The 26114-nt window shown below is 30.3% G+C and overlaps 1 protein-coding gene across 2 annotated transcripts in view; it reads right to left on the bottom strand.

Annotated features, from left to right (window-relative positions):
- Window positions 1-1982: 1982 nt before the first annotated feature.
- The window catches only part of LOC134707737 (procollagen galactosyltransferase 1-like), a 29295-nt gene continuing 5163 nt past the window's right edge, over window positions 1983-26114 (bottom strand). The window contains exons 3-15 of one of the 2 annotated variants that reach the window (XM_063567755.1): window positions 23145-23260; window positions 22279-22343; window positions 21358-21433; window positions 19827-20028; window positions 19096-19215; window positions 16745-16789; window positions 11821-11897; window positions 11135-11241; window positions 8599-8673; window positions 8185-8242; window positions 5703-5830; window positions 4105-4308; window positions 1983-3421 (exon numbers count right to left, since the gene is read on the bottom strand). In XM_063567755.1, the coding sequence (XP_063423825.1) occupies window positions 3193-3421; window positions 4105-4308; window positions 5703-5830; window positions 8185-8242; window positions 8599-8673; window positions 11135-11241; window positions 11821-11897; window positions 16745-16789; window positions 19096-19215; window positions 19827-20028; window positions 21358-21433; window positions 22279-22343; window positions 23145-23260 (1502 nt within the window). In that variant the 3' untranslated portion in view covers window positions 1983-3192. The remainder of the gene's footprint in view (window positions 3422-4104; window positions 4309-5702; window positions 5831-8184; window positions 8243-8598; window positions 8674-11134; window positions 11242-11820; window positions 11898-16744; window positions 16790-19095; window positions 19216-19826; window positions 20029-21357; window positions 21434-22278; window positions 22344-23144; window positions 23261-26114) is intronic. The other variant, XM_063567756.1, reaches the window with a different exon arrangement.

Below are 26114 nucleotides of genomic sequence, written 5' to 3' on the forward strand. Positions count from 1 at the left end.
AGAATAAGATTGTATAACAACATTTAATGTAAGTTAATAATTAGAATTCTCATTATTTTTTGTGTGGTCTACACAAATGATTAACATTAATAGTACCTTTCAATGGTCTACAGCAGATGTGCAATACAACGTTAAGTGTTGCTTCAGCAATGTTCAATATTATTTTAAAAAATAAATGGAAGAGGTTATAAACAAACAAGAGGCTCTCAAGAGCCTGAATCGCTCACCTTAATTTTTTTGGTTAAATCTCTCATCAATGATTATTTTGGCTTTTCAATTTATTTAAATGGTCTTTGAATCGTCCTATTTTCTTCAAAAGAAAAAAAATCATTTTCTCCTATGTTCTATTTTAGCCATAGGAGCTATGTTTCTTGACATAGAAGGAAATAAAATATAAAATTTATACTAGATACTCTGAAACTCATTTAGCCTAAGTTTGGCTGAAATTGATACAGCAGTTTCAAAGGAGAAGATTATTTAAAGTAAGTCAACATGATGAACAAATTGTGAAAAAACTCTTTAAAGGGCAATAACTCCTTAAGGGGTCAATTGACAATTTTGGTCAAAGTGACTTATTTGTAGATCTTACTTTGCTGAACATTTTTGCTACTAACAGTTTATCTGTATCTATAATAATATTCAAGATAATAATCAAAAACTTCAAAATTTCTTTAAAATCATCAATTCAGGGGCATTATACCTGAAAAACCAGTTACTCAATTCGGCTGAAAATTTCAGGACAGGAAGAACTTGACCTAATAAATACTTTAACTTCTGTCTTATTTGCTCTAAATGCTGGAGTTTTTGAGATATAAGCCAAAAACTGCATTTTACCCTGTGTTCTATTTTTAGCCATGACGGCCATGTTTTTTTGACGAAATAGAAAATAAAACACAAACTTTATTTTATACACCCTACTGATCATTCATTTGAAGTTTGGTTGAATTTGGTTGAGTAGTTTTAGAGGAGAAGATTTTTTTAAAGTTAGCAAATATGATGAACAAATTGTGAAAAATTGTCATTAAAGGACAATAACCCCTTAAGGGGTCAATTGACAATTTTGGTCATATTAACTTATTTGTAGATCTTACTTTGCTAATCATTTTTGCTGTTTACAGTTTATCTTTATCTATAATAATATTCAAGAAAATGACCAAAAACTGCAAAATTTCCTTAAAATTACCAATTAAGTGGCAGCAACCCAACAATGGGTTGTTTGATTCATCTGAAAATTTCAGGGCTGATAGATCTTGACATAATGAACATTTTTACCCCAGTCAGATTTGCTCTAAATGCTTTCGTTTTTGAGATATAAGCCAAAAACTGCATTTGACCCCTATGTTCTATTTTTAGCAATGGCGACCATGTTTGTTAATAGATCAAAACTTCAGATACAATTTATAAACTAGATACCCTAAGGAACATTCAGTTAAAGTTTGGAAGTATTTGGCCTAGTAGTTTCAGAGGAGAAGATTCTTGAAATAGTTAATGACGACATACGAAGACAAAGACGACGGACAACGACGGACGCCAAGTGATGGCATAAGCTCACTTGGCACTTCGGGCCAGGTGAGCTAAAAAGAAGATGTTGAAAAGAAGGTCTTCTTTAATGTAAAATTTTGACCTGCCATCTGATCACATGATTTATGCCATTCCTGGTCACATGATTTATGCCATTCCTGATCACATGATTTATGCCATTCCTGATTACATGATTTATGCCATTCACGTGATTTTTGCCAGTCCTGTTCACCTGAATAATTACTTCATGACATGTAAGATTTACAAACATGAAATGTCACAATCAGCAGTGTCTAACTACTAACTAAAATAAAAGACACATTTTTAGTGTATGTATAGGTGATAAAAACTGGAAAACAGATCAACTTAAAAAAAATATCTTAAATATGTGAGATTTAAAAATAAAGTTACAAACCACACATATATACATTGTGTTCAATCAAAAACATCAATTACTAGAGAACAAAGTTAAGCAGCAGATATGGGATTTTTGAAAGGGTGTGTTATTCCAGAAAAAAAGAATATAAATAGAGAAGCAGAGCCAATCAATTTTTTTTTTGACAATTGCAAACTGAAAAAAATATGTATGTTCCAATCAAAGGGGTGGTGGCCTTATTCTTAATGCCAACTCCCTGCATCTTCCCATGAAGTCCACATACCTGAATTCTACATGTTTATGGTTATAATTTTAGAACAATTTAGATGTCAAGGTGGACCTTACTTAAAAAGAGCTAATGATGTTGTGATATGCAAGTTTAAGACTATAAAAGAGACAGTTATTATTGTTCAGAAAACAATATGTATTAACTATAAATGTCAAATATTTTAAAATATATCAAACTTCTTTAAAAAAAAATAATCTATAAAACTGTTTACTCTCAATCTTTCAGATAATAAAGGGGCACGTGAACGGTAAACTATATGTTTTGGTAAAAATGTTAAAAGATATGAAACATTTTAAAAAAGCAAATTGGTACATTATCATCCATCTTTTCATGGTAATAAAAGGTCAGATTTATATTTAAATGGTTAAAATCAAATTTTCAAAAGTCAAACTTAATCTGTCTCCTTGGTCTATTGTGTAAAAAGCAAAACTTGTTCCACTGGAGACTAAATCAGACTGAGCAAAAGTTATACCCTATATAAATATTTGTATATGTTTAAAATTAGTAATTCCATTTTTTCATGATAACTAAAGGTCAAATCTATGTTCAAAGGGTTAAGCTAATGCTTCAAAAGTCATACCTAACCTTCCTCATTGGTCAATTGTGTAAAATATCAAAACTTGTTCCAATGGAAAGGTCAAAGTTATACCCTATATACATATTTGTAAATGTTTAAAATTAGTAAATATTGGATAGCTAAAATTGTTTTGGACTTCAACTTAAAATTTTAAAAAGCTGTTTGTAATATTCAATTGTCTATATCAAAAATATAATATATCTACAACTGTATTGCACTTAACTACAGATTTGTAATATTTCATTGTCATGTCATGCAAATGGCACTTGCTAATGCTGCTAGAAAAATATGGGACTTTTACTACTTATGGCGCTATGACAATTTGAAGTACAATTTTAAGTAAGTCTAATTACAAAATGGTCTTAATATGGCACTAAATATCTAAATATTGCAGAGGTAAAGTAAACAGGAACTACAATGGTACATAAATCATAATTCATCTTTCGAACTTTGCTCCGTCGTAGCCTCATTTGCCGGTACTTTAAATTGAACATCACCCATTTTGTTATTTTCTGCATTATCAGCTTGTATAACAACAGACTCTTCAGTGTCGGAGAAATAGTTTGGTTCTCCTGTATAATGTGTCGGGTGTGCTAAAAGTGGGTCAGATGACAAACCAACCAAATCTCTCGGTGAAAAATTGTCTTTCCATTCAGTTCTGAAAAAGGAATGAATCTAATTCAGTTATGTTTATATGGTGTTTTCATTTGTAGAGTAAAATTTAAAATACAAATATATGCTTAAAACACCATACTGATATATATTTTTTAATATGAAAATTATTTTCAATTTTCAATATTTGTTTTCATGTATAAACTCTGAACCTATAAATACTTTTTTTCAATTTTCTAAATTTAGAATCGCACATAGGATGTCTTATAAAATTAAGCCCCTTAAAGTCCTTATTTGAAATTAACCAACTATATTTTACAGAAACAAACGCTAACTCAAACAACAATAAATGGTCCATTCATTACAAAACTTTTTTTGATGTAGTTAAGGTGGTACCCAAAACTTTCCCTAAAATTAATTTGGCTTGTTTAATTTTCATAAAATTTTGACAAAGTATTTACTTTGACCCTTTTACAAAATATAAAAAATTAAAAAAAATTTGAACCAAGTGTTTTATCCAAAAAATTACACTAGTTATATAGCAGTTTGACAAACACTAATTTTGCTCATTGAGAAGCTTTACGTTGCCTTTACAATGCAACATAATTAAAACATTTAGCTGATATTACAGAGTTATCTCCTTGTAGTGTTAGGTACCACCTTAATTCTTTTAATGTTGATATATCAAATATATAACATTTATATAAATCTTGTACTTAATATACATACGTTGGGTGTTTATCAAACATGATGGGTAAAAACTCATCAACTGGTACCATCTTGGTCAAAGGATTCTGTTTAAGTAATTTTTTAACTCCTCTATCAGAAATGATATAACTTAGTGTCCAGTATGAGTAACTAGGCCATACCAGTGAAGTTGTTCCTTCTACATATTGCTCCTGTTTATGGTAAAGTCTCTTACGTCCCACGTATCTATCATAATAGTAAATATAACATTTTACTCTAGACATATATCAATTTCTACAAGACACATCATTTTACACTACACTTATCAGTTTATGCTACACATTTCATTTTACACTAGACATTTATCAATTTATACTAGACATACATTTTACACTGCACATATCTATTAAAATATCAAACTTATAATTTTATACTAAACATTTCAATTTATACTAGAATATCAATTTACTCTACACATATAATTTTACACTAGACATTTCAATATACACTAGACGAACCATTCTACTTTAACATCATTTTACACTAGAAACCATCGAAAGTCGTCAATTATGCATGTGATTATTGCAGTTTCAAGAATAAAGCAATCTGTTGCTGGAAGAGCTACTGTATTTGTACATTTTTAATTTGTTTTAATTCAGGTGTTTTTAAATGAAATGAGCATGAAACAGAAATAATCTTGATTGACAATAAACAAAATGGCCATACACAATGATGCTGTCCTCTCAGTATAAATGAAGCTATTGAAGCCATTCCTGAATCAGCAGTATTCTGTTTTATAGCGAACCAAATGAAAGTTTTCCACAGAGTCGTCTGCTCTTTACCAAGGTATTTAAACTTTTGCAAGTTTACCTGTCCCATTGAATCAATACAATAGCTATTGTTCTCTGTGTAGTTTATTCACTTGGACATTTAAATTTCTTCTAGGAGAAATCTATCACTCATTGATTAATTTGCCTGACCAAAAAAATATCTTCTTTGTTGATTGAAATACATGTATAAACTCACATAAACTGCATGTTATACAGTATTTATTCAATATCAATAATATATATTCAATCTGTTCAATATAAGCACTGATTTAATTATAAAAAGTTTATTTCTGATTTTTCTTTAAGTACTGCATGCATTTATATTTCAAAGAATCTGCATGATTTTCATGGTTCTTCAGTTATAAAGAATATATTTATTAAGACCTTTATTTTAACATTATCATTTTAAGTTATTATTTGTGAACAGACTAAAAAATAGCAAATTTCAATAGGTAAAATGTTGAAATTTGATCAGAAATCAACTTTTAATTTTTAAATCAGTGTTTATATCAAACAAATTGAAAATGTGTTATTGATTGAATAAATACAACATCACATGCAGTTTTATAATTACTTATTTGTACATGTATTTCCATCATTGACAGTTCAATTTTTTGCTCAGGTAAATTAATCAATGAGTGATAGATTTCTCCTAAAAGAAATTTAAAGGTCCCAGTGAATAAACTATACAGAGAACAATACCTGTTGTATTCGTTTAATGGGACAATAGAACTTACAAAAGTTTAAATCGACAGGTAACTTGCAGGTGAATCTGTGGAAAACTATGATAGGCTTCGCAATAACACTTACATTAAATCCCAATTAGGAACAGTCCTCTCTACATCAGCCATCATTCTTTTCAACTTTGTTTTAAAGTATGGTTCAAATCTAACATCATCTTCAAATATAATCACATTCTCATAGCCTTGAGCCTCTATCTGTAAAAACATCATAAATATACTATAGAAATTGGTATTGAATACAGGGCTTTCATAGGCAAACAATATTCTATGTATAACATATATGTAGGACTCAAATCTATGGTGGGTTCACAATCTATGGTGGGTTCCAAATCTGTGGCAGATTTCTAATCTATGGCAAATGTGACGTCATGCCATCTCAAATCTATGGCAGATTTTTTACAATGATAATCTATGGCAAGTTTTGTAATTTCCTAATCTATGGCGGATTTTTGTTGTTTCCAAATCTATGGCAAATTTTGACCAAATGGAAAAATGGAAAACAATGTAGAACATGTATATATGATCAATGTCTATAAACATTTGTGAAATAATGGTCAACCAAATCGCAATGGTAACCAAAATGTTTTGTAAATGATGAATTCCTCAATACAGACTTCAGGATTGAAATGCTGTGCCCCGTAAAAAAATAAAATAAATAATCATGGTACCTATATTAACTCATCCTTAAACCAACTAGTAATGCGGGGTTCACACATTGCCGATTAATGCTCCCGTTTGAGATCAGACAGCGATACGACACGAAATGTGAAAAAGTCAGATTAGTATCCTCAATTATCTGATATGTCCTATCATTGTCTGAACGCAGTCGTTTTAGTTCGTAACAGATTCCTACGGGTCGGGAAGGGTCCCAATAGTTCAGCAAAGCATCCCGACAGTTAGGTGCGTCCCGTAACATTTGAGTCACCTCAGCCGATTTTGTCTAGTCGGATTACAATCGTGGCTATGTCTTGACAGATTCTGCTGTATCGTATCGAATTCTGAACAATGTCTTGTGTATTCTGGACGGTGTCTTGTGAAACGGGAATGATCTGGAGTAATTTTTCATTGATGTTTTTCTGCTGATTGAGTCCAGATTGCATCCAGATCTTGACGATTGCGAACCGTTTTTTGCCGAAACCGTTCCGAAACAGTCCCGTTATTAATACGAATTTCGTCAATGATACCCACGTCAGAGTACCGACGATAACAGAATACAATATGACTGAGACCAGACAAAGCCGTTTGAAATGCGATAGAGCGGACCGTGATAGGATTACGTTCCGACAGTACCTGATCATCCCGAATATGCCGACAGTTTTCGAACGGATAACTTCCGTCAGCTTCGGTTCACTGTCTGATATCTGTTGGATTACATTTGGTAGAGTCGGGACGCAGTCGTGACAGACTCGGTCGAATTTTACCTGGCGAAAAATACAAATCGGATTAGAAGCGGATTGAGAACGGAAATAAATAAAAATAACGCTTCCTGAACACTATCTGATTGTGGTCGTGATCAAATTATTTTTTTTACAAATTTTAATTTAAACTTGAATTTCCATCCACGATTCACAGGATCTTGATCAGACTTTTAATAAATTTTAATCGGGAATGGTCCTGTCAAGGACGGTAGTAAAAATCGTGAATGTGAAGCTTAAGTCCCTTAACAAAAGATAAATAAAAAAATAAAAATGAACAGTTTGAATTTTCAAATAATATTTAATTCATCGTTAATACATCTTTTTTATTTGTTGAAATTTAAATAAAATAGGTATCCTCCGTTAATTTTTTCTTTCACTTAAAAAACTTTGCCAGCAGCAGATAGTAAAATGTTTACTATAACTCCTTTTGTAATAATCCAGTACTGAAAAAAGTGGTGCCCTAGCTTGTTTATAGCGGGTTTCGGCAGGTACAGCACATTTTGTCCCTCTTCCAAATTATAGGTCACAGCTTCCCTTCAACAATCCGCAAATTGTTGTCTAGGATAATACCTTAATCTGGAATTGTGTTCTAATCTATAAGCTCTGCAATCTTTTGTGGCAGGAACAATGTAATATTGCATTATTCCATTGTGACGCAATTTAAAGATCTGCCATAGATTAGGAGAAAACAAAAATCTGACATAGATTTGAGTTGTTTGGCGTTTGTAACGTCACATTTGCCATAGATTAGGAATCTACCATAGATTTGGAACCTGTCATAGATTTGGAACCCGCCATTGATTTGAGTCCTACATATATAATAAAGAGCTGTGCAATAAGAGCATGATACACCCGTCTCTTTTCAATGAATAAAGTTTAATTAGTCATGATGTTGACCAATAAGAAGTTTTTAGTTGAGCAGTTGTTGAAATAAAAGCCACAAATATAATTGAGGAACAAACTTATAGAAAAAGGCATTGCTATATAACCCCCACTTTAAAGAGAAACAAGAATATGTATCTATAGGACATTTTAGGACTGATACAAAAAACAAACATTTTTTTCTATCAGTACTATTGTAGGCAGGGGATGAATACTTTCAGACCTTATGTATAAGTTCTTCATACTTACATCTTTCCATATAAAATAATGACTCAGAAAACATCCAATTTCACCCATTGTTAATGGTCTGTAAAAAAAAGGTGATTGCATGTTAATTGTAGTAAGACGTGCAAGTGTTCTTATACAATCAAAATAATGATTTCTTCTAAAAACAAACATGTCATGTTATAACGTACTGTAACATGAAATTAACTTTGCTTATTAAGCAAGATGATAGTAAATATAGTAAATATATTCACACCATATATAGATTCAATTTTCTTGTATTTTTTTTTTGTATTCAAAATGTTTTTGCTTGTAGTTTACCTTTTTTTATACCAATTATCTTCAAAAGTGAATTTAAGTCAAGGGTTTTTACAGACACTCAATGATACCAAACACAATGTGTGTTCTCATATGAATGGTCCTTGTCATACTACTTACCTTTTGCCATAAGGATCTAGGAATCCTGGTAGCATTTCAATTCCAAGCTGGTCCAAATATGTGTCATTTAATTGTCTACAAATATAAAAGTTACAATTCAAAAAGATTCTAGGAAATATTTTAATTGTATTGCAGCACCCAATGAATTGTTTATAGTTTATCATGTTTATGGGGTAAGGTTATAAGTATAATTAGTCTAATATCTAGATCCTGGCTAGATAAATAAATGTTATCCTGTTTTTAAAATGTCAATACATGTACATAAAGATGTTGCATGCAGTGTTGAATACGTTGTCATAATGGTAGTTTAATTACATATGTTTATGTGTGTGTGTGTTGTTATTGCTTTGAGACAGAAACAATTGTTATATCCAGAACAATTTAATGGTAACTGTTGATTTTTCATATTTAATTAAATGCAAATAAAAATAATCAATCTATCCTATAGCTACCAGAATCATATTCCACTCTGGACCTGAGCATTTTGTGATTAAAAAGACTACGTATATTTAGAATGGGAACGATAAAAAAAATCATAAAATATAATGTTGATGGTTTGACAATGCTAGTTTTGTATGGCACTAATATAAATGCTAGTGTAAAAAGAAATTTATATAGGTTGTCCTTTAGTAGAATTTAACAAATTTGTAACTCAAAATGTCAGCCAAAAATAATCCATTAACTGATATATTCATGCAATGTCAGAGAAGATAAATGCATACTCATTAAATATTCTGCATAACTAAGTTAACCTGATACTGTATTGGTACAATTTTTACACAAATATTTTAATAAAAATCTATTCCATCTTAAAAAAAGATTTGCATACAGTTTACATTTTACATTGAACAGACATTTACTCATTGTGTAATACTGTCGATTCATTTATTTTCATGGGTACCAATTTTAGTGGATGAAGGAAAACTTCATGGACATTTAATTTCATGATTTTGACGAAGTCTTCATAAAAGCCTTTAGAAAATTTGACATTCATTAAAAATTTGATTTCGTCATTCACATAAACCCATGAAATCAACAAAATTTGGTATCCAATGAATAATTTGTCTCCAGTGTACTTTGTTGATATATTAGTTGAAACATATTTATTTATAGTGGATTGGGAAATATATTGACATCATAAACAGTAGTTATCTGAAATAAATTCTGAATAAAGTGCATGCATCTAAACAGCAGCAATCAGTTGAAGAAAAAAGGCTTAGGAAAGAAAAAATGTGTTGAAAATAAATGGAGAATTATCTAAGGGACACAAATGATGCTGTCAGTGCATTGATAAGGGACATTACTCTAGAATGGTATAAGTGACACCGCCCAAATTCAAACATGATTCTGTCAGTTTTATGATCATAAGCATTATGATAAGTTGCATTACATTTGGTCAAGGCAAATTAAAGTAAGTGAATGTAAACAAAAAATTCAGTATTTTTTAATATTTTTTAAAGGGGCATAACTCTATAAAGGTAAAAGTGAGGTCACCCAAATTCTAACTTGATCTCTGTTTTGTGGATTATAAGCATTATGAATAAGTTTCATAAAGTTTGGTTGAGGCAAATTTAAACTAAAGTTAGAGAACAGATAATAATTTATTGTTTGCTTTTCCTGAAACTACAAATCTTTTTCAAGTTTTAAATATCATAATATATATGTTAGAAAAAATGAAATATAAAATAAGCAAACAAAATTTTATTTCACCAGTCACCATATATTTCAAAAAGAATATAAAATGTAATAAATAATATAATGCTGTACTTTAAGCTTGGATGCTATATAAATATACAAAGTCTGAATACATTTACTGGCAGGCAGTGTGCAATATATAGGTGTAGGCACATAAAAAAAATAGTCTGATCAGTAAAATGTCTATAAATATTATAGTTGTGTGCAATTAATTGTTTGCATTTAATATGAATGATGAATAATGTATATGATGTGAATATAAAATGAGTGCATGCTTTTCTTTCTTTTTTGTAACTAACAAATGAACTGTGAAATCACCTCTGAAAAAACAAGAAATCAATGATATATACAGTCTTAAAGGTCAAAAGTGATTCACCTATCCCAAATTCCCCTTTTATTTTATACAAAAACTTTGTCCAACTCAGATGTGTATTTTTTTATGGTTATTATCATTACTGCGAAATTATTACTTATATTCAAATATTAAAATTAAGTTTATTTTTTCCTGTAAAGCCATATGATTTATGTGTGTAGAAATTCTTATTTGTCTTCAACAGTGATTTCTTTAAAATGTAAATCATAAATATAATTATTATATATTTTTTTTTTTAAACTTCAAACATTTTTGTCATCGAAAAAAAATAATCCTTCAATATCTTTCAGTATTTTATTTTTTTTTTTTATTAAAAGAGGATTTCATTTGCAATAGTAGGGGAATTTCAAGAAGGTGATATACTTTTGACTGACAACTGCGTTGTATGACAGGCAACTTTGGAAATCAAACTAATCTAAAACTTGACAGATGACAACAAATATCTCTTTGATAATTTTTGACACCTACTTTCCATCTACAGCATCAATTATTTTAGCTTGAATTCCTAATTCTTTAAAGGCATCTAACATTCTCTGTCTTCTCTCTGGTCGTCTTAAAAGGTTAATCATATACACCTAGAATAATAACTTTGGTATTTAAAACATATTAAAAAAATCAACTTATTTAGCATTTATTATTACAATAAACTGTTGACACTGAAAAATGTCTCTCCTATTGGCATAAAATTCAGGAAGACAATTGAATGGACAGCAACATTACTTATTAATTTAAAGTTGATGGAAGGGCCTCGAAATGGTTTTACAGACAACAAAGTAACTTAATTTTATAGAAAATATTGTTTATTGCAAGTAGTTCATATCAAATTTACTTGACTGAATGAAAGTCACTGGACCATCACATAGGGAGCAAAGTCACTGGACCATCACATAGGGAGCAAAGTCACTGGACCATCACATAGGGAGCAAAGTCACTGGACCATCACATAGGGAGCAAAGTCACTGGACCATCACATTGGGAGCAAAGTCACTGGACCATCACATAGGGAGCAAAGTCACTGGACCATCACATAAGGAGCCTTAGACATTGTTAAAATAGTTATCAAACTGATGTGTACTGATAGTAATGCAACTTCATATACAATACCAATGATCAGTCACAAGTAATTCCTAATAAACTTATTAATCATACCATACCTGATCAAACCCTAGTTTATCTGGTTCAGGATACTCAATAAACACATGTGGGGTCTTTATTAAACCTGGTCTATCAACTGTTAAAATAAATTTAATATTCGTTAAAATTAGCGCCTGTAACTTTAAAAATATTAAAAGATGAAAGCTAAACTAAGTTCGAACTGCTTATTAGTTTTTATATGAAACACAATTTATGCAAATAAACTTACTTGTATTTTATTATATAAATTAGTCTTTTATGAAACCAATGAGTAAATGTGTAAATCAAAATGTCTTAGCCCCGTGGAATTGAGGTCTCCAGTTTTCAAAGGGCATGTGGAAATATTGAAAATATATTAACTAATACTAATAAAGCAATTCTGTTATATAAGCCTACAAGATATAATGTGAAAATCTACCTGCTGATACAATTTATTACTGTTACCATGGTTCAACTGTGGATTCATTTATTTTCATGGGTACCAACTTTAGTAGCTGCGGTATTAATTTGTAGCTCTTTAGGTCCTTTTGTTATTTTTTGACTATTTGCGGACCATGATCCGCAAATAGTCAAAAAATAACAAAAGGACCTAAAGAGCTACGATACCGTAGCTACAACTTTAGGAGATTGAAGAAAACTTGCACTTTCTTAAACATTTAATTTCATGATTTTGGCAAAGTTTGATACATACAAAGCCTTTAAATTTGTAAATCAATGAACACTTAAATTCCTGGTTCCCCTGTTCCCTCAAAATCCTCGAAAATTGGTAACCAAATAAATGAATCCATATATTATGGATTCACAAAACTGCACATGCTTTTGAAATTAAAATGTGAGCTTTAAGGTTTGCAAAACCTATCCTGTTACAATTTTGGCAAAAACAAAAAACATCACAAAAATATCTATATCAGACAACTCTGACATCGTGTCCAAGCTGCAAGAAAATATGCATGAGGGTTATGGTCAAATTAAGGGGGGGTATTAAAAAGTCTTTGCATACCTGCTGTACTAGAAACAGTTACAAGCACTATTTGAATTTGGTACAATAAACAAGAAATACACATTGGTTTATAAAACATATCCATCCTCATCCTGGAGGTACTTTCTCAAAGTATAAATTCATGAATACTAAAATAGTACAATGTATCAAGAAGCTATTATGACACATATGCTTTTTATCTATTTAAATTTTGGCATCAATTATCAATACACAACAACTGTTCCAGACTGAGTAATAAAACATTTTTATTTTTACATTTGTGGAAATAAAGATTTACCATTATTTATAAATTAATCAGTTATTATCAAATTATAAAACATTTGGTATAAGAATTTAAATACTCTGGTGTGGTAATTTTGAAATGATGGTATAAAATACAGATTTGAAGAGTACAAAATACTGGGACAAAATTTATCAAATAAAGACAGAAAATGTACCGAAATGAAACTGTTAAAATATCAACACAAATGGCGGACATACAATAGAAATATGTGTTTTCTAATTTCTTTACAATTTATAACAGCTTTACATCAATAGTACTTGTAACATGATCACAACAATTTTACTCATTATGCTTCCAAAGTTTTTTTTATGGGGTTAAACCAAATAAAACAAAAGGCCACTTCACAATTATTTTGATAATTTTGAATAGGGGCATATTTTTAGAGAGGTTGAATTAGTATAATAGTAAGGAACATTTTATGAAAGTTTTTCTAAGCAATTGTTTAGCTTAAACGATGTTTTTCTGTATTTTAAAACCATTTTTACCTCTAATATGAAAACAGAAGCTTGCACTTAATGGACACTCATACCACATCTCCTTATATATTGAGTCAGATTTTTCAGAATGTTATAGGAATATTGAGATTTTATTGGACAAATAATGCAATAAATAGCGGAAACTAATGTGGTGATAATTGTTCATAGATGGTTTCAAGTTCACAAAAATTTCTTCTCAATCATCAACCTGACTTTTTTGGTAAAAACAAAACACCTATTTGTAAAAATAAATACAGGTACAATATGACAGATACAAGCTGTTAGTAATTTTCATTCTTTACATGAAAGACAATTTTGCAATACATTTATTATTTTCTCTAACAAAATAGATTTCTATATCTATATAATAGTACACATTTGGGCATTGGATAGGGTCAAATGTTAGCCATCCTTTTCAAAAATAAATACAATTAATATAATACTGAATAGCTTTAAAGGTCATTAGATCTTATATCTTTATTTAGTATATGGTCCAAGGTTTGAAAAGTCTACAAAATTTACTACTAATTAAAGTATATGTATGATGCAGTTAGAGGTAGTTATTTTATTAGTTTACTGTTATTTCATTTAATTCCACCTTATGTAATAATGCTGTATTTTGATTGGATGAGAAGCATGGTATTTTTCACCAATTTCTATATATTGAGATTTTCTTTTCTCTGCCGGGGTATTTGCCATTAGGGAATTCCATGTACCGGGGTATTTGCTAGCAAATACCATGGCAGATGGGAAATACCCTAGCAAATACCATGGCAGATGGGGAATACCATGTCTAAAAATACCTCAATGATTTATTTCTATTGCAATATGACAAATTTATGGTCATTCTAAATATATGGTTCCAGATGAAATATTTAGGACAAAAAGCATCATTATTGTATTTGAACCGAATGACGTAAAAATTCCGTGAATGACGTCATAAATAAAACTCAACAGAAACCAGTCACATAAAACTGGAATCCACTTGTATTACGCTTCACTGAAACTGATGAACAAAGTGTAGTAGTCAGTCGAGAACCAGCTTATTATCATAAAAAGGGAGATATATATACAGTCAGTGACTGTACATTAAAAAAATGATAAGAAATGATTATACGGTTCATGCAATTTGACCGCGCAAGAGCACAGCTGCAGTGTATACTAAAATTATATATTCAAGTCGAAGTATCATATGATACCTGATTATAATCAACTTTCTGAGGTGGAACATTCGGTGGAATTAAACAATTATATCATGCTAACAAGGGGTATTTGCCAAAAATACCGGTTTCAAGGTAATCAAATTTCCCTCGCCTAACGGCTCTGGAAATTTGTACCTCTCAACCTGTATTTTTGGCAAATACCCCTTGTAAGCATTATATATTTGTATAAAATTTCATGGATTAAGGAAAACTATCATTCTTGTAGATATTTGATTTCATGGTTTTTCTAAACTCTGCATATAGATAGAAAATTTGTAATGCTTTGATCATTTGAAATTTTGTAGTTCACCTGTACCAACGAAAAACCTGTATCCAACAAATAAAAATAACAAGTAACAAAAAACTCAAAGCTGGTCAAAAAGATGTGGAAAAATATTCAAAAGGTTCACATGTCAAAGAAGTTATCTAGGTGATTATATATTTTTTTTTATTTTCATCTTTTGTGGGTGAGTTTTGATCTCTTGTGGGTGAGTAAGGATTGGTAAAAGTGAGGATGTAGTTGTGGAGTTTTTTTTCCATTTTTTTGTGAAAACTACAACAGGTTCAATGAAAGTGCAAAATAAAAGGAGAGACAAAAATAAAAACATATAATTTTGCTCATAAAAAATTGAGACAGTGGGATGAGAATCTTAATTAAATTGTTGCAAAATCAGATATCAAGATTTCCAATCTATTTTGGTTTAAAGAAACATTAAACATTGAAAACTCAGCTAATAATTTAAGGTCGTACCTAACACTACAGGGAGATAACTCTGTAAAATCAGCAGAACGTTTTAATGACGTAGTGTTCATAAGGGAATATTAAGCTTCTCAATGATCAAAATAAGTGTTTGTCAAACTGCTATATAACCAGTGGACTTTTTCTAATAAAACAGTTGGTTCAAATTTTTAGAAATTTTTATATTTTTGTCAAAGGGTCAAAGTAAATACTTAGTCAAATTTGTAAGAAAATTAAACGAGCCAAATTAATTCTAGTTAAAGTGTTAGGTACCACCTTAACTATATAAACCTGTGAACAAACCACTTTCTAAATGAATTATGTCTCATATGTAAATACCCAAAAGTTTTCCCTTTAAAATTCAATGCAAAATATTAGGCCATGTATAGTACGCAGTTATGTATAGTGGGCATCCCCTTTTCATCCCCTAAAATCATGAAAATTGTATAAAAAAGGTGATTTTTTTTTTAAATGTCTTCTTTAATGTAAAAATCCTTCCAATCACTAATTGATAAATAAAACATTTTAGGCGTGTTAGAGAAGGCATATGAAAATGTGACTGAGTTTAAAAAACAAAAACCTCCCCCCAAATTTTTTTTAAAAATGAAACCTAAAAACCTGTATCCGTCGTAATATAAATTACAAGCAAAATTATATGAAAATCCAAAGCATCAAACTATTAACTATAATTATGATCTAAATTGTATCCCTCCTTCAACTTACGTTTTAAACTTCAACACAATGAGCAAAGGATAATCATTAAAACATGCGAAATAAAAAGAATAATAATCATTTGTGTAAAATGTAGGTGTCAAGCGTTTAATATGTCATTATGTAAGGTTATTGTCTCTAAAAGTATTGAACATAATAATGCATATTTTCAGGGAAACTCTGAATATGAATTAAAAATAAATCTGCTGAATTCATATTACCATTTTGCGGAATTTGAAATACATGTACATCTAAAATTTTATCAATTATAATAAATTTTGGTACAAATCAAATGATTTGTGTAGCTGAATTTTGGTCAAAACTTCAAATTTGTCTTCATGTCCATGCTTGTGTTACAATTTAATATTATGAATTCATTTATGCTTTATTTCAAAATACTCAGAATTTTTCAATGTATATAATCACTGTTATTTTGAATTTTTTGGATTTTGGAAATTTTAAATGGCATGGAAATAAATTCATTCTATAAAAGTAAATTAACAGTGATTAATATATATCATGGTGTATCTAACCTGGAAACTTTCTTCCTGTGAAAACCTCGTCAACATGGTTGGCATCTAATTTTATATAAATTGTGACACATAAAGAAATAGGTTCATGATAAATATTGATTTAAATAATGCAGCTATAGAACTTCCTGTTATCTTTATCTACCAAATATAGTAACACAAAGATATTACTTGCAATGTCGATTCTGTGGCACTTTACTTTTTTTCACAGTATGGTAACTGGGTTTGTTTAGGGATGGCAAATAAGTTTAATTTTTGTTTCAACTTTTTCGTAAATATAATTGTAGCCATTTTTAGCTGCGTATACAAACAATATAAGGTAAATGTCAGAAAAATATCAACATATTTTGGTATGCAGCACAACAAGCTTAAGGATTGAGTAAATTTCACACTTACTTAGTTTCTAAATCTTATACAAAAGAGTTGATATTTCCTAATAATGTATAAATGTATTACGGTAATCAAATAGTATGTGAAAACAAGAGGCTCTCACAAAGACAGCAAACCAGATTTATTAACATTTATTTGTGTCCTGGCAATATCACAAGAACCATTACTGATGATTGGTGAAAGTGAAAATCGTCAATATCAAATTTGACCTCTATTTTGTCATCAGTATCAACATATTAAAATTTGAAAAGCTTGGATTGAATGGTTAGTGAGTAAATGCAACAATGTGAATGGAAACACCATTTTACGATCTTTCAAGAACCATAACTCCTGAACGTTAAAAGTCAAAATCGTCATTATTGAACTTGACCTCCATTTTGTCATCAGTAACAACATATTAAAATTTGGGAAGCTTTGGATGAACAGTTCATGCGTAAATGCATGGAAACGACTGGAAACCCCATTTTTCAATCTTTCAAGAATCATAACTCCTGAACGGTAAAAGTCAAAATCGCCATTATTGAACTTGACCTTCATTTAGTTGTCAGTAACAACATTAAAATTTTAAAAGCTTTAGTTGAAAGGTTCACGAGTTAATGCATGGACATTATTTGATTGCCGCCCGCCCACCCGCCGAGCATTACCAAATCAACAACAGACATTTTTGTCACAAAAATCCGGTTAAAAATTGAAAGGAACTCCTAACCTATCAATATTTTAGCTTATTTTGTTCCTTCACTAGGGCTCTTTCCACTTGTAGCATCTATTATAAATTCTCGATTTTAAAAAGTTCACCTTAGTAAATCCTTAATCTCAGATCTTCACTGGTAAACATTCAATTATGCATAATATTTCATTGTCATTCTTTGTACGGCTACTGTGACATCATAATAAAAGGTAACCATGCCAGATGATGTTACACATTGTTTTTCTCGATTGACAGGTCATTCAACACATCTCAGAATGTTACCATGAATGATATTTCAATGCATAGCCAAATTAATGCCAAGTTTTCTTGGCAAAAAATTGCAAAAGCTTCTTAAATTTTATACTGACATGACTGATATATCACCTTTCCAAAACTAAGGACTTTTTTTAACAAAACTTTGTCATATTTTTACTATTTGACCCAAGACCCAATATTACTGACATTTATTAGTTTTATTAAATTATGGCATGACGATCTAAACAAATACATCTAGTAATAAAATAAAGCAATTTTTGATCATGTCATGTACATTTTTTTAGTTCATTTACAATTTTAAAGTAATCTCAAAATTTCACTTTTTCCTTCTTTAACGAAGTCAAAACTCTGTCTAAAACCCTATCACATATAATAAATCTACAATTCTAATGCAATAAGTTTGTAACGATGATTTTCATTGGACGTTGACAAATATTTTGAGGGGTTAGATTCCACGTTCTACCAGTCTGTAACTAAAAAAGCCACCATTTTGAATTCCGATTTTTTTGGGGTATATATTTTCTCAAAAAATAAATATAGATTGTCACATTTTGAGCCTCAAAATCTTTTTTTTGTCTATATTGAAACCATTCTGAAGCATACGAAAAGTAAAAATACTTTTAGTATTCATGTTTGACATCCAGAGTATACACATTGTTTAGATGCTAAAGACGATGCAACAATTTCGCGGACTTTTTCATTTATGGCATTTTGAAGCCAAAATATTTATTAAATGAAATTTAATTTAATATGTGGCATTAGAATGGAGATAACTGTATTGTATTTTAAGCTTGGCCTTCGTAAAACTTGATTTTACTGTCGCAAATATCCGTTTACCTATCTCCGCTCCGCGTCGCTAGGTAAACTCAATTTGCGAGAGTAAAATCTACGTTTTACGAAGGCCAAGCTTAAAATACAATACAGTTATCTCCTAAATAATGTGCCAATGAAGACAATATACACATAAAAAGATATCTATATAGTATCTATTTAGTCTCACCTCTAGCTTCTAATTTGATATAAGTAAACTGATCACTGTCATCTTGTAGTGTATTGTGTTCGTCTAATGGTATCATCACCGTTCCAAAATATTCTGTATTCAATATGTGCATGGATATATCTGAAAACACATTACTGGACGATAGATAAGCAATCAAAAATTAATGGAGGAAAAGCCTTTAAATGTCTTTTTTCTTAATTTCATGTTCGATAAAAAAAATATATTGAAATCCACACATTTCTTCATAAATGACTTAAGAGATATGAATTGTATAGAATGCACTTTGAAACTAACGCTAAGGGAGATAATAAAATATAATATCTTATAGAATATATTGTAAGATGGACTCCAAACATATCTGTCCTGGTAAGGATGTACATTCCAACACAATGTCTTCCTCTTTCAATGTCACCTATATTGCAAAAGAATGATGATATAATAATTAATTTAATACTGGAGAAATTTCACAAAATTAAACTCTTATGTGGACTACTACTTAAATGTCAAATAAAAAATATCTGAAGTTTCAGAAATCATGACGGCTTACTTTATTGTAACTCTTACTAAGAAGAACAAATATCTTTGCCAAATTTATATAAAAAAAAAAGCTCAACCAAACTAGCTAGACTTTCAGCTCAATGGGCATGGAACATTAATATTATTTAACAGTAACTGTTGTAGCCATGTGACCTTGAAAACAGATATCATATGCATCTTTCAGTTTTACTTACCAGCATTTTTCACTGAGTGTGCAAATATAATAATATCATCTTTAGGGCCCTTATATCCTTCATGAGCTTTATATGTAAACTGTGGTGACACAGATCTATGCATGTCAATCAATAAAGCTGTATGTACCATGGGAACAGGAAAACAACCTAAAGTCTTTCTATCTACAATCTCAAAATACTCTGGTACTCTCCTGTAATACCCCTGAAAACATAAGCACAGTATCAGCTGTTAAAATATCAACTGATAAATTTGGTGGCTTCATATACAAATTAATAAATGAAAATGTAATAGAGGATGAATTTCATCTTATTTTACAATGTACAAATTATAATGATATACGTAAAAAGTTTATCAAGAAATATTATTGAACTAGACCATCAACTTATAATTTAGAACAATTGCTTTCTGTTGAAAACACTAAGAAAGTCTGTAATTTAGGGAAGTACTTACTCTATGCGTTTAAGTGCAGGAATAATATTTAAGACTTATGTTTATTGTATGTAGTCTGGAACTCATAAACTGTATGATATGTAACTGGTATTTCTGATGTTTATTATTTATGTGTATGTTAACGCTATACAACTTGTTAACTGTATATTTATGCATATTAAACTGATTAACTGTATTGTTTAAAGTAAATAAAGAATAGAACTTTATAATCCTTGTTTTTTTTAAAAAGAAAAAATATTGATTAGTTTGATGATTATTTTTCTCTTGCCTATCTTACTCAGCATTTTAGTGTGAAAAACATATCATAATTATCTAGTTAAATATAAGGGCTTGCTCACATTATTAACTAAATTTGAGATAGCTTTCTAGAACTGAAAGCAATGGCATATATATGTATAATCAAGTTCTGATTGGAATTTCTTGTGTTCAATATTAACTTCAACTTTTTTTTTATAAATCTTGGTTGTCATTTAGAACCAAATAATTATGATAAATTACAACACTGCATTTTGTATGAAAATTTGGTACCTATTCTTCAACCTCTAGCATAGAACTGTTTAACAATTGAGACTGTTGAAATGACAGAAAGTCACTTAAGATGTAGCCTTAATTGTTAATGTGATTCTCCTTGTCATTTTCATCAATTACTGTCATGTATGACTTACTACGTGCCATAAACAACCTAATGGATACTATATGTTCAGATGAAAAGGATTACCTTGAGGAACCCTCAAAGTAATAAACATGATAAACACTGGTGTTTTTTTTAGGGTTGATGATACTGAATTTTGTTCAACAAAGGTATTTTATAAAAGAACAGTATGAAAAAATGTTCAAGGGTAAAAAGAATTAAACTCTGTTTATTATATTTTTCCTAAACATATATATCATAAAAAGAAATCTTTACGGTATATATTATACAGTGCAACCTGGTGGACCAGAAAAAATTATCAGATTAAGCAGGGTGTCGGAATAGTCAGTTTTTTTCTGCAATGATAAGACATATTTAGGGACAATGAGAATGTGTCAGTTAATGCAGGATGATGGAATACTCAGGTGTCGGACTGTATCTAAATCTACCTCATCTGTCATTCCTCCCCAAAAGTTAGAATATACTTGTCCATAACTGGCATTTAACATTGGTCCAACTATTATCCTGTAATAAATAATATCATAATTAGTTAATTCAAATATAGATAGGTTTGGATTTGGAGTTATATCCCTTGGCTGCCATTTTTGAGGGTATGATGGTTAATTTTCTAATTTATTTAAATGTTTTTGAAATATTTGATAAATACAATATCAAAAAGAAGATGTGGCATGATTGCCAATGGGACAACTCTCAACAAGAGACCAGGTGACTTAGAATAAACAGGTAAAGGTATGGTCTTTAACAATGAGCAAAGCCCATACTGCATACAAGTCTGATGAATCAACAACATAAGTAAAGGTAAATAAAATTAAAAATAGTTCAGAAAAAAACAGCTTTTTCTAAAGTCTAGCTATCAATATACAAATTTGAATTTTGTTGCATTATGATAGAGTTTGTACATTTAGACCTCCAACATGGTGACAAAAGGGAAGAAAATCTTGGCCAAGTTGTACCAATGGAAAAATTATCTGTTGTTGCTTCCACCCTAATATATAATTAGTAATAAAATTACTTGCCCAATTTACAGCTTTGTAACTAGTATTAACCATAGGTGACATAGTGGATTCAGAGTAAAAAAATCCAAGAATGTTAAAATTGAAAATATGACATGTATGTAGTAAGGCGATTCCTAACCAAAAGATTGAAAAGAAACCTCAAAAAGAGCCTTACAAGAACTGTTTCAATCAAGAGTTGGAACCTTCGTTTCAAACTAAAAATTAAATCAACGAACTTATGTGATTAAGAAACTATCATTAAGTCCAAATAATTTTTTCTAATAAATCAAATATTAACTTTTTGATAAAAGATAAATGATAAGTGAAATTTTCGTTATTAAAAGTTTATCTTACTTATCTGCCTGAACTAACAAGGACAAGGTTTCTTTGTTTTCTAAAATAACATCTGCATCCAACATCTACAAACAGAATAATATACAGTTAGACTTAACAAAGACACATTGTAAGCAAACTCTTTATTGTGAAGGTGTAATACCACCATTGATTTTCCCCTATTAGTCTTTGTTAAATTTGCACTTTCCAAAAAAATATATACTTAGCATGAGTAAAGTTTAATCCTGTCCAGTACTATAGAAAAAAAATCACATAACAATTCATTGCAAATAAGAAAATAATCATCACTGGAAGTTAACTGATCAAATTTCTCCCCTTATTTTATCGTTGTACAAGGTTTAGTCACCATGTAACCTCAAGAATACATAATATTCAATAGAAATCCTAAATAAAAAATAAATGGTGCTTTGAAATACCCATGACATATGTTTATGATACAGAAATCTTTTACTGCAATAAAATGTAGGATTAATTACCATGATTACCTACAACTGTCAAATTCAAGGGAATATTTTTTCGACCTATTTTTGTATACAACCGGAAGTGGTGTACCATGATTTTAAATTCACAATGACTTATTTTTGTCAGTTTTATTTTTAAAGTATTTATATTATTTTCTATTCAAGAAAATTCTTGGAAATATATTAGTTGCTTTATACAGTGTTTACGACACTATAAATTAATTCTAGAAATTTCACAAGTAACTCTTGAATTTTTTATTACAGGCCGCTTTTTCAGAGATGGAATATTGCCCTGATTAAATCCATATAAGTCAAACATTAATATCAATTTAAAAAGAGGACTACCATCATTTAATAAAAGCATTTTACCATCATTTAATAAAACTAAAAATCTATTTTGCTTACAAATAAGTAATCTGACCAGTTCTCTCTTGAAGCCTCTAATGCTTGATGTCTGAGATCAATCACATGTGCAAACCTCTCATCTGTCCAGTCACATGGTCCAGTTTCTTCATCAAACCCTAAAACACAAAATCACATGATCATAAGTGAATAAAGCTGTCTGTCCAATCACATGGCCCAGTTTCTTCATCAAACCCTACAACACAAAATCACATGATCATAAGTGAATAAAGCTATCTGTCCAATCACATGGTCTAGTTTCTTCATCAAACCCTACAACACAAAATCACATGATCATAAGTGAATAAAGCTATCTGTCCAATCACATGGCCCAGTTTCTTCATCAAACCCTACAACACAAAATCACATGATCATAAGTGAATAAAGCTGTCTGTCCAGTCACATGGTCCAGTTTCTTCATCAAACCCTAAAACACAAAATCACATGATCATAAGTGAATAAAGCTGTCTGTCCAGTAACATGGTCCAGTTTCTTCATCAAACCCTACAACACAAAGTCACATGATCATAAGTGAATAAAGGTGGCTGTCCAATCACATGGTCCAGTTTCTTTATCAAACCCTACAACACAAAGTCACATGATCATAAGTGAATAAAGGTGGCTGTCCAGTCACATGGTCCAGTTTCTTCATCAAACCCTACAACACAAAATCAAATGATCATAAGTGAATAAAGCTGTCTGTCCAATCACATGGTCCAGTTTCTCCATCAAACCCTACAACACAAAATCACATGATCATAAGTGACTAAAGCTATCTGTCCAATCACATGGTCTAGTTTCTTCATCAAACCCTGCAACACAAAATCACATGATCATAAGTATTTCATCAAACCCTACAACACAAAATCACATGATCATAAGTGAATAAAGCTGTCTGTCCAATCACATGGTCCAGTTTCTTCATCAAACCCTACAAGTTAACACAAAATCACATGATCATAAGTGAATAAAGCTATCTGTCCAATCACATGGCCCAGTTTTTTCATCAAACCCTACAACACAAAATCACATGATCATAAGTGAATAAAGTTGTGTGTCCAATCACATGGTCCAGTTTCTTCATCAAACCCTACAACACAAAATCACATGATCATAAGTGAATAAAGCTGTCTGTCCAATCACATGGCCCAGTTTCTTCATCAAACCCTACAACACAAAATCACATGATCATAAGTGAATAAAGCTGTCTGTCCAATCACATGGTCCAGTTTCTTCATCAAACCCTACAACACAAAATCACATGATCATAAGTGAATAAAGCTGTCTGTCCAATCACATGGTCCAGTTTCCTCATCAAACCCTACAACACAAAATCACATGATCATAAGTGAATAAAGCTATCTGTCCAATCACATGGCCCAGTTTTTTCATCAAACCCTACAACACAAATTCACATGATCATAAGTGAATAAAGCTGTCTGTCCAATCACATGGTCCAGTTTCTTCATCAAACCCTACAACACAAAATCACATGATCATAAGTGAATATATAAAGTCAAACTAAAATACAAGCATACAAAATATTTAATATAGAAAATGCAACAACAACAAAAAACTACAAAGTTGTACAAGTGCCTGTGCAAATTTGTTTAATTCTGACAAACCATTTTAAAGGAGTGTTTTATATTAATGAAGGACAACAATGATGTACATGGACAAAGAATGCAAGTGATGCCAGTAACTTCCATTGCTCATTAAATTTGGCCCAGCTGAGCTAAAAATAATTTACAAACAAAATAATAAATATACATGATATAGGAAACCAGTTGGGAGAGAGCAACATCAACCACAATGGAAGTGTGAGCAGATAATACTCCACTAGTGGCACCCGTCATCTTGATGTTTTGTTTACTTGTTTGATACATGGACCTTTAAATCAATATTTTTTTTTACACCTTATTTTCTAAGCATTGAAAGATTGGAGTATTGTATTTTTTCTATATTCACCAATAATTGTTTGCAGCTAATATACAATGTAGACATGTCAGATAGAATTCAAAATTCACATAACACACAAGCAAATATAAATTTCATCAATGATGTGTATGAACTTGTAACATGTGTAAAGAACACATTCAAATATTCATTGTAAACTGCATGCCTTATTTTCTATAGGAAGTTCTGTGTGTAGGGTACTTGATCATTTCTTTATTCTTTATTTTTTAGACCATATTTCTCTATTCTTTCTATATTAACATTCCATAATTCTCTGATCTTTATTTGTTCTTCTCTCATCTGAATTGCCCTAGCCTTTATTCCTAACTTCTCCATATCATTCTCTATTCTGTAGATCCATGATCCATGATCCAGACCCTCTTGAAGTTAAACACTTATAAGCTTCAATACACATGTGTATTGCCTACCTACTTTATTATTACATGTGTTATATTGAAACTTAAGATTATGTTAATTATAAAATAAAACAAAAAGGTAAACATTTAAGATGTCTTAATTCACAAATGTTTGTGTAATGTATTGTTATTAAATATATTCTGTAATCTCTTGTTTTACATATGTGTGTTTTGTGTAATCTGTTTACATAAACATGATAAACATTGATTAAGCTATTGAGCATAACTGCTTGAGTACTTTCATTCAGATGTTAATCTAAAACCTTTATAATGTTGTTTGGCATGTTTGCCAACAACTCTAGATCTATACTGTACCCGGAAATTAAAACTTTAAACAATAACAATTTACATGCACATGAAAAATCTGTATCACACATTTATCATACACCTATAAGCTAATATTGAACAATATCATCATTAAAATTTATGTAGAATGCCTATATGCATCAGGTGTTGATCAAGTTGAACAGATATGTGATTTTCAATCCTTGTTGATTAAACTCCGTACCACGATTTCCTGAGAAATACAAGAACCTTTATATTATCCCCAAATAAACTGCAGATATATATACTGATAACAAGATTTTTTATGGTGTTATGC

The sequence above is a fragment of the Mytilus trossulus genome, chromosome 2, assembly GCF_036588685.1.
Source record: "Mytilus trossulus isolate FHL-02 chromosome 2, PNRI_Mtr1.1.1.hap1, whole genome shotgun sequence".
Lineage (NCBI taxonomy): Eukaryota > Metazoa > Mollusca > Bivalvia > Mytilida > Mytilidae > Mytilus > Mytilus trossulus.